The 13490-nt window shown below is 42.4% G+C and overlaps 1 protein-coding gene across 1 annotated transcript; it reads left to right on the top strand.

Moving 5' to 3' along the window:
- Nucleotides 1–465: 465 nt before the first annotated feature.
- On the top strand, nucleotides 466–10351 carry kcnk18 (potassium channel, subfamily K, member 18; the record flags this gene model as incomplete). Its single annotated transcript, XM_080848564.1, has 4 exons — nucleotides 466–493; nucleotides 909–1043; nucleotides 9113–9375; nucleotides 9815–10351. 4 exons carry the CDS (start codon nucleotides 466–468, stop codon nucleotides 10349–10351), a joined length of 963 nt encoding a protein of 320 aa, XP_080704690.1.
- Between the last annotated feature and the right edge of the window lie 3139 nt (nucleotides 10352–13490).

Here is a 13490-nt window from a genome sequence, read left to right as displayed (position 1 = left end):
AAATAGACAGACATCCCAAGTCACAGTTGTTCAGAGCTGACAGCCATATAACTAAATATAGTCTGGTTGCGCTTGTACACCTGTTGTCTACAGACCTCTCGGGTCTATAAAAACACAATAAATCAGATTTAGGCCTTATATACTGCATGAATGTTAAGAGAACAGATTCATCACTTCTGATTAAATTCGGTCATTATCTGTTTCTTTAAAACAGACAAACGCGCGTGGGAAAAGGCTAAGGATCGATGAAAACGTTTCTCCACCCGGAGCGGCAGTCGAAAGGGAGGGGTGATGAGAATGAATATGATGATGGGTTGGGTCGATAAGCAGCTCTTGGAAGGTGCTACTAAGTGATGTGACTAGGTTAAGACTCAGCGAAACGCTGTTTTGCGCCCTACTTTGCGCGTGTGGAGGCTTCTGGCATGACGTTCAGTGTTCTGCCTCTCTGCTCTCCCCACTACAAAGATGTCGGTGGATACAAACGGACTTCCACGTGAGAGATCAAGATGCTACAAATTCTTCTGGACTCTTTTCCCTCACGTTTTCTTGATATTGTCTCTCGTCGTTTACGCCGGCTTGGGAGCTGCGATTTTTTGGAAAATTGAGGGTCAAAGAATACTAACTGAGAAGGACCAGCAGCCATACCGTGAATTTGTTTTGAATTTAACGGCTCAAATAAACAAGTCAGGTAGTGTATGAAGTATGTCAACTTCAAAATCATAGATTCATTATCTAGCCATCTATTTGTCGATGTGTCGTCCATCCACGCGTGGAAACTAAACTATATCCACTTTCTAATGGCTCAGAGATATAAGTCTACGTGTACACTTCATTTGGCAATTTCATGCAGAGTTGTGTTTGTAACCTAAATGTGAGTATTTGTTTAACATGTCTTCTATCTCGGATAGCTCCACCAGATACACTGTTTAAAGACGTTGACAAGATGCTCAGGAAAGATCTTAAAGCCATCTGGCTTCAGCATCCAGAGAACTGGTCATTTTATGGATCTCTCTTCTTCTGCTGCACTGTATTCACAACAGTGGGTAAGTGTCATATTTACACAACCACCTTTCTGTTAATTAAACTTTATAAAAAAAAATGTTTTATCACAAAGTGGAAGCCTCACATAGGGTTGACAATCACAGCCCACTTGGCAAGTAAATATCAGGATTGCGTGTTTTTTTTTTTTTTTTTTCGTTGTTATGGTTTGGGTTTTTTTGCAATCCAAAGTACAGGTTTTGTGTTGCTGATTTCATGCAATGGAGACAAAAGAACACTTATTTTAGATGTGTCATCTGATTTGGCGAAAAACTGGAGAGACCGATATTGTCCAATAAACAATGAATAGCATTGAGTGCATGCTCGGGTCAGTATGAACCGATGACATACTCATTGAGGATCTTGCCCAATAAATAAGCCTAATGGCAGTTGGAGTGTGTTGCCTGTGTGCTTTCCTGGTGATGTTCTGATTGTTTCTGAACCATAGAGTATACATAGAAGAGCATGGTGTTTGTGCTCAGCACTGGTTCATGATATGCACTTTGGTCCCTGACGTCCAGAGAGCTTTCCGGGAAAGGTAACTCATGGTAACCAGGCTGTTAAGAGGATGTCGACTCTCAAAAATCAATATATCTGCATGAAGTGAAACCACTTGCGTTTGGGTGAACAGAGAAAAACAAAACAGAGAGATAGGAAGTCATTTTGAAACATTGTCGGCAAATAAACCTGATACCCAATGTGCTGAACAGCTGCCATGGGCTGTCTTAATGCAGTACAATAACTCAAAGTGTCAGTTCTGTAAAAAAAAATATATTATTACCATATTATTATTTCATTCAAAAAGGGGACCCACGGTTCTTTTCATTGCTCTCATAATTTTTTTTAGTGCCTTATTAGAACACATTTTTTAATTTAGTGTGTAATTACAGGAGAATGTTTTTTTCAGTAGACACTTGTCCAGCCTGTACAGTCTCCTCAGTTTCAACTTCACCTGCCTGCTTTAACTGAACATATCTGCATGGTAGCAGAAGCAAGATGTCGTGTTGACTTGAGCGTTTCCCTTCTGCTGAGAGCTCTCAGTAATGAACCATGCAAATCAACACCTGTCAGCCCCCTACGATAATAATCACTGCATAGAGCTGATTCTGTTCTGTCCATCAGGCCTACAGGTAAAAGATGAATAGTTAGTTGGGCTTGGCAAAGCAATAACTCTTCTCTATATGGTTGAATGCAGACACTGTACCACAGCTATCTAGCAAATCCAGCTGTTCAGGGTTAAAAGATTAAAGGATCACAAGGTTCACAGAGCCCTGAGCAGGAATTGCAGTAGTTAACCGGTCTCAAAGTGAAGTTGTTGTATGTTCTCCATTACTTAGGTATGCGATGACCTGTGCATTTTTAAACACCGTCTCTCGAGGAATTGGATGAGCGTCAGCACACCTTTAGCTGCAAATGAATCAGCGAGATATTTCCTGTTAACAGAGCATTCAGGTCTGTGTTGAATTGTGTGAAACATCAAAAGTGTGACATCATCCCTAAAACCACTTACCGTTTCACTCCCCAAATACGGAGTACATTGACTTCCAGCATATTGTGTCTCATCTTGGAGATGTTAGACGTTAAGAACATCTGAAAAGTTGTGTTTATGAGAGAGAGAGTGGAGGGGGGTGAAGTGGGCATCTTCGCTGTGCCAGGCCTCAGTAGGGAGGATCCCAGCTGGAGCGCGACTCAGTGCCTTCCTGATTATAATGTGATCGGTGCCAGTGATCCCATTTCCTCCCAGCTGATGATCTCATTGGAATCTTGGAGTGGTGCTGCTGAGTAGTGCTGCTGGGGGGGGGGGGGGGGGGGGGGGGGTGGAAGATGCTGGGGGGGGGGTTAAAGTAAACCAGAGAACCCAGAGAGGGTATGTCATCAGAGACAGGAATGCATTACCATACACATTATGCATACTGACTGCTCTTAGTCACTGAAGAGAAGCAAACGCCAGAGACACGGTGGTGTTGCACAGATCAGATCTTTTAGTTTTGGATGATGTTAAGGTCAAATTGAAAGCTTTCAGTTAGGGATGCACGATATTGAATTTTAGCCGATATCCGATATGCCGATATTTACAAGCTCATTTTGGCCTATTGCCGATGCCGATACCGATATATACACCTCAGCTTTTTAATTATTGAAAAGTCTCTCCTGTACTAGAAATAATCTGTTATTATGCTAGGGTATTGCTGTAAATACAGGACATTACAGACTTGATGTGTATCAATTTAGAAATAGACATTCACTCATGAAACTGAAATGGTTTCAAATATGGCAGATTTATTTATTTCACGTCACAATTTTCATACTTGAACAGTACCTCCTTGAACTTGAACAACTACACTCTGGAAATGCAGCTTGGCTTACTTGGCAAGCTAACGTTGGTTAACTGACTTACAGTTTAATAACGTCCCTTCTAGGATTTCTAGACTAATCTATGTAACGTTATTGCCAAGTTAGCTGTTTAAATTCCACATATGGAAAAGTAAGCCATGTAGATCGCGTGGGCTCGTGACATAACGTTTCACATCGGGTCAAATGAGGCATCATCAACTTCTCTGGTGTCACGTAGCATGCTTGGCTAACTTTGCAAGCTAACCTTGGTTGACTGACTTACAGTTTAACAATGTCCATTCTAGGATTTCTAGACTAATCTATGTAACGTTATTGCCAAGTTAGCTGTATAAATTCCATAAATGCAAAAGTGAGCCATGTAGGCTACAGATAGCGTTGGCTTGTGACATAACGTTTCACATCCTGTGAAATGAGGTATCATCAACTTCTCTGGTGTCACGTAGCATGCTTGGCTAACTTTGCAAGCTAACCTTGGTTAACTGATTTACAGTTTAGTAACGTCCCTTCTAGGATTTCTAGTCAAAGCTATGTAACGTTATTGCCAAGTTAGCTGTATAAATTCCATAAATGCAAAAGTGAGCCATGTACAGATAGCGTGGGCTTGAGACATAACGTTTCACATCCCGTGAAATGAGGTATCATCAACTTCTCTGGTGTCACGTAGCTAACAAGCTAGTGTTGTCTAACTAACTCCGTGACTTATTAACGTCAATTAGCGCGACAGGTAATGTTGTAAAGCGTGGCACGCGGGTGGTCTGCATCTATGCATGCAACCTACATTATGGCCAAGCTGCATCTCCTCCTCCTTCTCCTGAAAAGTTTTCTGACAAATAGGCATTTTGTCATCATCCTCTGATACTGTGAAGTAGGATACTGCCACACAGCCGACGCTCATAAACATTTGCTTTGCGTGCGCATAATTTACACGTCACCTTATCGGCCAGGTACATCGGCATACATTTTTCATATCTGCAGATACCGATAATTACGTTTTTAAGCCGATAACTGCCGATACCGATGTCTTGCCGATAATATCGTGCATCCCTACTTTCAGTCCCATTTCCATGCTAATTGTAGCAAGGAGACAGCTGAGATTTAAATTACTTACACCTCAGTAACGATACAGGCAAAACATTAGTCCCAATATTACTGAAACCTAGAGCAGCCCTTGACTCTGTTGATCATATATCTGGGTGGACAGACAGGACCACTCAGAAGGATGGCCTGGTGGCAGGGTAGACAGACAGGACCACTCAGAAGGATGGCCTGGTGGCAGATCTGATGGACGTGTTTGGAAGGACAACCAGGAAGCAGGACTAATGAGCGTGGTCACTTGGAAGGACCACCCAGACAGGCGGAGCAGCTCGGGCAGACAGCCTGGAGGCGAGGCAGACAGGTGGGACTAGAGGTGGGACTGCTCGGAAGGCCTGCGGAAAAGGCAGAACCCCCCCAGGAGGCTAGGCTGGAGGTCAGCGTGAAGGTGAAGGTGAAACCCATCTGGGGACTGGACTGGAGGTCGATGGTGAAGGCAGTGCCCCTCCAGGAGCCGAGCAAGGGGTCTGTGGTGAACATGCATGTGTACTTTAGCTTGTACATAATGCAGCTGTTAGAGTTCCCCCATAGATATATATTGTAACAGGGTGTAATGCATATGTTGTGATGTAGTCCTGGACCAGGAGGCAAATGTAATGGGTGACATCACAGCTAATGGTGAGTGGAAAGATGGGTTTTAATGGAAGGGAATGAAGGACAAGCCACACAGAAGCAAATCAAGAAGATGTCAAGACCACACTGGTGGTTTACACCCTCATTCACTGAAGCAAGGGTTTTAGTTCCTTTTTGAGCATCCTGTCACTCCCAGGAACATAGTCACACCCATTTAAACAGTTCTAATATACTATAAAAATAAAAGATTAAAGAATGAGTGCATTCAAATGGGCTAATAAAATAGAGAATTAAAAAAGATAAGACATTGCTCCAAAACTGAAGACCTTGCACTGGCTTCCAGTCATAGAATTCATTAGAACACTGCTGCACTTTCAGAGAGTATCGGCAGTACAGATCTGCTGAGACTGCTCAGATCCCTGGAGAGTAATCAAAACACGGTCAAGCTGCTTTTAGCTGCTATGCTACTTAGCTCTGCAACCAACTTCCTGTTGACATCAAAGGTGCTTTAACTGTAGCCAATTTCAAATCGCTCTCAAATGCTTTTTCAACTGATTAACAGCAGTCTTATCTTTTTTTATTCTCTATTTTCTTAGCTCATTTTAGTGCACTCATTCTTTGAATCTTTTATTTTTATAGTATATTATAACTGTTAAAATGGGTGTGACTATGTTCTTGGGTGTGACAGGATGCTCAAAAAACCCTTGCTTAAGTGAATGAGGGTGTAAACCACCAGTGTGGTCTTGACATCTTCTTGATTTGCTTCTGTGTGGCTTGTCCTTCATTCCCTTCCATTAAAACCCATCTTTCCACTCACCATTAGCTGTGATGTCACCCATTACATTTGCCTCCTGGTCCAGGACTACATCACAATGCATTATGTTACAATTTATAGCTATGGGGGATTTTTTGTCTTGGGAATAGCTACCTGTAACTGAATCAATCAAACACCTTGTGAAGATGGAACTCGACGTAGTGACTTTGATTTACTTTGATTCACTTCAATTTCAACACATTCTCCTCAGATGTGTATTGTTTCACGTCATAGCCACCTGGCTTGTTAGCTATCTTAGTGTGATACAAGCGCTAATAAGGCAACAATATGACCATTTATATTCCTTTAGCGCAATGAAATGATTTATGGAAAGGCAACTTCCAACTTATCTCTGGCTTGCCTATCTGAGGCAGCACCTTATTGTTTGTAATTTGATGTCCAAGTGCACTTGCTGCCAGGAGAAAGAGAAGCTTAGAGTGGGGACGGGGAAGTGAAAGGGTGTGAGAACAAATCATAGAGTAAATACCGGAAATGAGAGAAAGGTGGAAAACCCAGCATATTGTTCCTCCCAACATTCTGTGATGAAGAAGTTTCAGAAAAGCTTTAAAAGAGGAATTGTATCAAGTAATCCAATACAGTATCTTAATGAATTAACTTTTTCTTCCATCTTAATACATTTCCCTAGAAGTGTGAGCTCATGCACTTATACCATGGTTTTGATTCAGACTGCGTGACTGAAAAGCTGTTTAACAGTCTTCAGCTGAACCTTGGAAATTGGATCTGTTAGAGCATTTGTTCAATCTGTCCATTATCTAGCTCACCACAGGCACTCATTTGGTGGTGAGGGTGAGAAACGGCAATTAAGCCAGTTTAGCAGGAAGTCCTAGATCAATTATAAGTGAAGAGAAACAGCAAAGAGCTGCACAGATGCCCAGAAACCACTGCTCGAATCCTTGTAATTTTAGAGGTGCTTCACTCGTTCTAAAGATAGAGTTGAGAGGGTTTACATATTTGTTGTTTAAAAGAAACAGTCATTGCACCTATCAACACAGCAGGCATTGTTCTGTATTGAGGGCATTAAGTGACTGCTAATACTCCATCAGCATGTCTTGTTAGATGTGATAGCACTTATGCCCAAGGTCAACAACAAAGCCATACATTAGGGCAGAGCTATAGTTGAGAGTTGTGCAGCAGTGAAGGTCTTCAGATAAGGCTGAATATCATGAGAGGCACTGTGCCTTGCTTAATTAGCTTCTGAAACCACTTTAAGTGCTGGGGGGTGCACAACAACTGATTTCAAGGATGAGATTGAATCCCGCAGAAGGACTGCTCCGCTGCCTAGGATCCTTCAAATTCTACCAAGGATGAGTCCTTCTTTCAAAGACTTTCTAAGGATGCAGTTGTAGAGTATGGTCTACATTCTTAATGCACCCACAATCCTATACACACATACCAGAGCCTTTCTTTTAAAGTAGAGTGTCATTTGAAGGTGGGACCTTTTCAATGAGTCCTGTGTATTTAAACCCTTGTGTTTCATCCGTTCTTTGTCTGTCAATTATGCGTGTTCATGTTCTCGTGTTGGTGTCGTGTTTGTGTCATCTCCACGCTGCACTGTTCCTATTTGTTCTCGGAGTTGTGAGTAAAGGAATCCTCGTTTTGAGTCTCGGTTCGTGCTACCTACCCTACAGCATTAGAATTTGTAGTTTTAGCTTTATCGGAACCCATTAGTTCCTATTAGGACTGTAACTGTCAGTGTGCCAAACATCTATAAATACAAAGTTGGCAGTCTGTTTGACACTGAAGGATCCTTCTTGAGAGGAATGGAGGCAAGGGCTTTCACCAGTGGTGTAGTGGTCCCTGGAGAAGTGGGTATACTCTTCATTTTTTTAAGCAGCCCATACAGCACAGGTTAAACGCCCTGTTTTGAGAAGTGGGTATACGCAATGCTGAATGAAAAATAAGTGGGTATACTCCGTATACCTGCGTATACCCTGGACTACACCACTGGCTTTCACAGCACCTCACTCGACCACTTTGTTAGGCTCCATGCAATGCTTTGTACCATAGCCCTGCACACATGAGGACAGATTTCATCAGCTGAGACTGAGAAATTGTGTGGAAAACAAATGCCTTGCAGCCTTCCAGACAATTTGGTTATTCTGTGAAAAACACCCGTCAGTTTGAATCTACCTGTGAACATGTCTCTGGGGGGTCACCAAACTATAAGGATTAATTCACAAGAAATGAAAAGCTACAGGTTATTGATCATGTAGATGAGAGGGAGATAATCAATAGTAATTTACTTTCACTTGAGGTGTGACCTGATTGCTTTCGCTGAAGTCTGTTTTGATGGTGTTGCTTTCAGTGACGAGTGAGTCCAGTATCCAGTGAAAAAAGCTCCAGTGACTTTTAACCCTTCGCGGTCTGTGTCATTAGCTGTCTTTCTGTGTGCATTCTGATCCTGACATGATTCCATAAGCCTGTGATTCTAGCCCACATGGGCGCTGACTCCAGAACCAAACTGGTCCTGATCGAACAGGCACCAATCAGGGCATGGCCCAGTCCAGAGTTGGCTATTGTCTAGGATTTCAGTTTGTTTATTTGATGAAGAGGGACAGTGTACATTAATAAACATTAAAATGTAAATGCACCCAATTGTAGCCAAAAGGCTAGTTTCCATTGGCAGTCCTGCCAGAGTAAAAATGGCTAAAGAACTTTAAAAAGGCATTAACATAAATATCAAACATAACATTGACAAAATAAAATACCAATATAGAAGTTCAACTGATGCTCACATTTTTGGTTATTTATTATTATTTATTATTTAGGAGACACATTACCTCAAGCCTCCACTGTCTGCAGCAATGTTAATGGATCTCGTGTCTTTTATGAGTACCAGACTCAAATCACTCACAGCACCACTGGAGTGGTAAATACATGGAGTCAGTTAACCTTCGCTGCTGGCTAAATCCGTTAGATCAGACCAGACGGTATCTGCATGTGGTATTTTCTATGTAATTTAATCCTATGTGATGCATGCTTCAGCTAATTAAAAATGCAGTTAAAGGGTATTTGCAAAGAACTTGTGAATCACGTCCGCACGTCACACCCCATGATAGCCACTAGAGGGCTTCCCTGTCATTATCAGTTTAGCACAAACCACTATGTACAGTTGTCTGCAACAGACACAAACAAGGGAGTACATGCATTGATTTTGCAATGCCAATTCATCACTCTGACCCTGACAGTCTGTGTTTTTCTCTCTGCTGGAACTGGCAGGTTATGGAGAGATCTATCCGGTCACTGTGCCCGGCAGAGTGGTGTGTATCCTCTATGCCATGGTGGGCATCCCTCTCATGTTGCTGGTCATCGGGGATGTGGGCGACGCCCTGGCACGCCTGTTGTCCAAATGCTACCACCACTTGCACGGGCTCCTAAAGCTCCTCCGTCGGCGCCTGAGGCGAGGCAAGCGGTCGCTGGCCCAGGGCAAGTACACCTTCAGGCATCAGGTGGTGGTGCAAGAGCCGCTGGACATCAAGCAGGTGGATGGAGATTATTTACAAACACTGTTAATGACTTAAGAATATATGAATCAAGTGCCTTGTTTTAATAATGATCTTATATGCTTTTCTTTTAACAGAGACATGGCTCTTCTGTGTCCCTGTGTATATGTGTAACTTTGATTCACTGGCGCCACTTATTGTTTTCTCAACCCTGTGAAAGTACAAGAAGCTCAGACGAGAACCTTGTTTTGACTATGATTTCAGCATTAGATTAAACTAGGCATATTAACCTTGTGGTTTCTATGTGAAATTGCTTCACTTTTGAGCCCGATTGCAATTGTTGTTGTTGTTTGCAGCTCCGGAGTCCTGAGGTAACTAGGTTGAATTTTCACCTAACAGTGTGTGTGTGTGTGTGTGTGTGTGTGTGTGTGTGTGTGTGTGTGTGTGTGTGTGTGTGTGTGTTTTTCACCTATCTCAGGTAATCGTCACCCAGGCCTCTGTGAAACGCAAGTCCGTGCGTCTGTTCAACAACGCGGAGATCTTTGAGCACATCATCGCCCGCGAGAAGCTGTTGCCTTCTGTCCCGCTGGAGCGCAGCAGCTCCTGCCCAGAGCTCGACCAACTGCCGCGGCCACCCCCGGGCTTCGCCATCTGGGAAATGGATGGCATTGGGGAGGACATGGAGAGGCTGAACGTGCCGCTGCTACTCATCCTTCTGGTGGTGTTCGCCTACATCCTTTTCGGCGGCCTGGTGCTGCCGCTGTGGGAGACGGAGTTATCCATCCTCGACTCGTTGTACTTCTGCTTCATCACCCTCACCACCATTGGCTTCGGGGACATCGTGCCTTCGCACCCCAAGTTCTTCATGCTCACCTTCGTCTTCATCATCAGCGGCATGGCCATCATGTCCATGGCCTTCAAGCTGGGCCAGTCCAGCATCGTCAGCTGCTACCGCCGCTTGATGCGCTGCATCAGCCGGGGCCGGGTGGAGTACGAGGTCATTCATGACGACTGATGGACAGCTGCCCCGGGCGCTAAAGGAGGCGTGGGATGGGTTTGATGGCCTGACTGAGAGGACAGACACAGATAGGCTAATGGACAGCATGCTTGTCCTGCAGTGGTTTAAAATGGTTTGAGATAGACTGAAGGCCCAGCGGTTTCCCAGGGAGACCGTGATAGCCTTGATGTACGCAGAGCTAGGTGTAGCAGAGCTAGGTGGAGCTCCTTGAAAGGTTTCTGTGGATGTTGTGGCTTAGGTGGCTTTAGCATGACTTATTTAACAGGAGCATGCTAGTCTGTATAACGAAGTCAACTTCAAGATGGGAACCTCCATTTCCCATAGATATTAAAACAAATAACAAAATAGTATTCCCATTACTGTGCCTTTAAATAGTCCTGTTTTCAAATCTGCATGATATATTAACACCAGAAATGTCAACTAAGCTGAGTTCCATATAAAAGCCGTTATTCCATATTAAATCAAGAATATTGCTCTTAGATTTTACTTTTCTGTGTGGGCAATCAGTCTAGTTTCAGAATTTCGATGGTAAACATTGCAGAGAATGGGGGATTACACCACTGTAGGATATACACATTTCATTATGTAGATAAGATGCCTGTCTCTTTAAACATCTTCTATCCTTCCAAATATACAAAACCTTTGCAAATGCCATGTTCTGTTGTGTGCAGTTGTGGTTTGACCACTTAACCTTCACTCTTTTGAAACTCTGCTTCATCGACCAATAAGTGTATTTAGATGGACCTCACTAGAGACAGTGTACTTATTCAGCCATATAATAGTTTGCCAAATATCAACACGAGATATGTTTCTGTGCATTAGTGGTCCCTCAAAGTCTTTCATCTTACCCACTAAAGTATCTCGGTGCCTTGTAATGCCAAGTCATGGAATCTGCTGAAGCTCAACCAAATGACTAATGACTGTATCACGTTTCATAGAGAGAAGTACTGCTTCGTGTCTATCTAGTTTCCTAACAGCTCATTTCCAGATACTTACAGTCTCAAATTATATGGTTTTGGTTTTATATGGGGTAATGAAACAGTAGCGTTTTTCAATTAAAATGTATATCTTGTCAGTAAGATTCAAGCAGAGTGTGGAAATGTTAAGGATTTGAAATGCCTGGATTTGTGTGGATTTGTGTCATCACATACTGTATGTGACTCTTGAGACTCTCATTTTCATTATTGCATTCCAGAGAAAATGTAAATTTTCCTTCTCAACATTCAAAATACAATAATGTATCTTCTGGTCCGTGTGTCTGTTATTTCTGTTAACCGGCATTTAAATAAATGCAAAACATAATAAAAAGTGAGACTGACTGTTTTTTCTTTTGGGGGGGGGGGGGGGTTGTACTAACAGGAATTCATTCCAACTTCCACAACCCTCTATAAACTGTGACTTCCAGAGTTTTTGGTATTCTTTTTCTATATGAGTGAAAAAAAAATCCCCCTTACAGCTCAAATGTTGTCTTTAAGCAGCAAATAAAGAAAATACAGTATATAAATTTCACGTGAGTCCATTACCGCAACAAAAACCTCACAGCTGATCAAATGTATTTGTTTGCAAAAACCGTGTGTCGTAATTGCTGGCACCCCCTTGTTTAGTATTTAGTACAACCCACTTTTGCCAATTGAGCAGCACTAAGTCTTCTGTTGTAATGTGTTGCATAAGACTTGAGAACCCAGAAGAAGGGATTTTCAACCAGTCCTCAATGCAGAACCTCTTCAGGTCTTGCAGAGTCCTGGGTCTACTCTTATGCACTCTTCTTGAGGTAAACGTAAACCCATAGGTTTTCAGTTAGATTTAGGTCAGAAATGAGAAATGATAACTAAAAATAGATATGCTGGTGAAATATTTTCCAGTGTGTGAACACTGCTCTCCTGGATTATTGAGTTTTGAGCCTACACACACTGCAGGACAGGTAACCCTTGGAAGGACTGAACGAGAAACCTTGGCTGAACACATAATAGATAATGTAGTTGTTTCTAGGAAAGATCTACAGTGGCTATGCCAGACTGGAAGCATTATTTACAGTTATCAGAAATATCCCTGTGCATTCAATTTATCTTGTTTCTGTTTAATGTGTTAATTCTATTTCTGTCAATTTTCTGTATTTCAAAACTATGTAACAAAAATACCTGGAACAATTAATCAAGGTGCATAGAATGCACATTATTTTCCGTACAGACCTATAGGTGTGGATATCTGTTAAAAACTGTGCATTTGGATGATTCAGTTAGGATGCCGCCAACGGCCTTTTGTAAGGTCAGTCAGGGATCAGTAAAATAATTTGACCATGTAACATAACCACTGCGTTATTGTTCCGAAATATAACCAAGTCAGCTGCACCACTCTGTAGTCTATCTATTATATCACGAATGACCCCTCAGTAATTGCCAGCAAAACCAGAGTAATTTAGGGAAAGCCGTAAATCTTGCGCAGATTAAACACAGCCTTGTTGAACCCTAGCTGTCTCCTTGCTTTGTGATGGCAGTAAAAAGAAGAGTGCAATAAACGCTAGATGGAGCCAGAGTGTTTTCAGTGTACATGTTGAAACATACGTTGCTTGTAGTACAAGGGACAAAATAATTACAAAGATCAGATCCTGTTATACTATCTGTAATGAAGTCCTCTGTAACTCCCACCCCCATTCCTTCTCTCTGTCTATGACGAGCATTTTGGATAGAAAAGTTTGATCGCTTTTCAGACCTTTTGGGCGCAAACCAACAGCGCTCACAGGACTGGGTAGATTGCCTCCACTGCTTGATTTGTGTTGTAACACAAAGCAAAATTTAGATATCTCTTGCACTTTTCTTCTTGTGGTTTATTGAAACTCGTTATATCTATTTCGACCACTAATTTTGTGTTGATGCGTCTGTTCACATGGAACAAGTGCAGGTGCAGGTTGCGCAGTACTGCCTCTGGTGATGCTCACGACTGATAAGGACTACTGACGTCAGGAAGTGGTAAGTAAGTAAAACGCCTGCATCTTTCCCACGACCGTGACAGCAAACCCAGTTGTAAATGTGCGTTTAAGGTAAGATTTAAGTAAGCAAGACTGTTTTACTGAACTCGGTAGGGGCTCCATAATCTTTGCTGTCATTTGCTCAAGTGTTCTACGTTTTTATCATGGGCA

This window comes from Sprattus sprattus, assembly GCF_963457725.1.
Source record: "Sprattus sprattus genome assembly, chromosome: 12".
Classification (NCBI taxonomy): Eukaryota; Metazoa; Chordata; class Actinopteri; order Clupeiformes; family Clupeidae; genus Sprattus; species Sprattus sprattus.
This window is presented reverse-complemented; position numbering and strand designations above follow the sequence as displayed.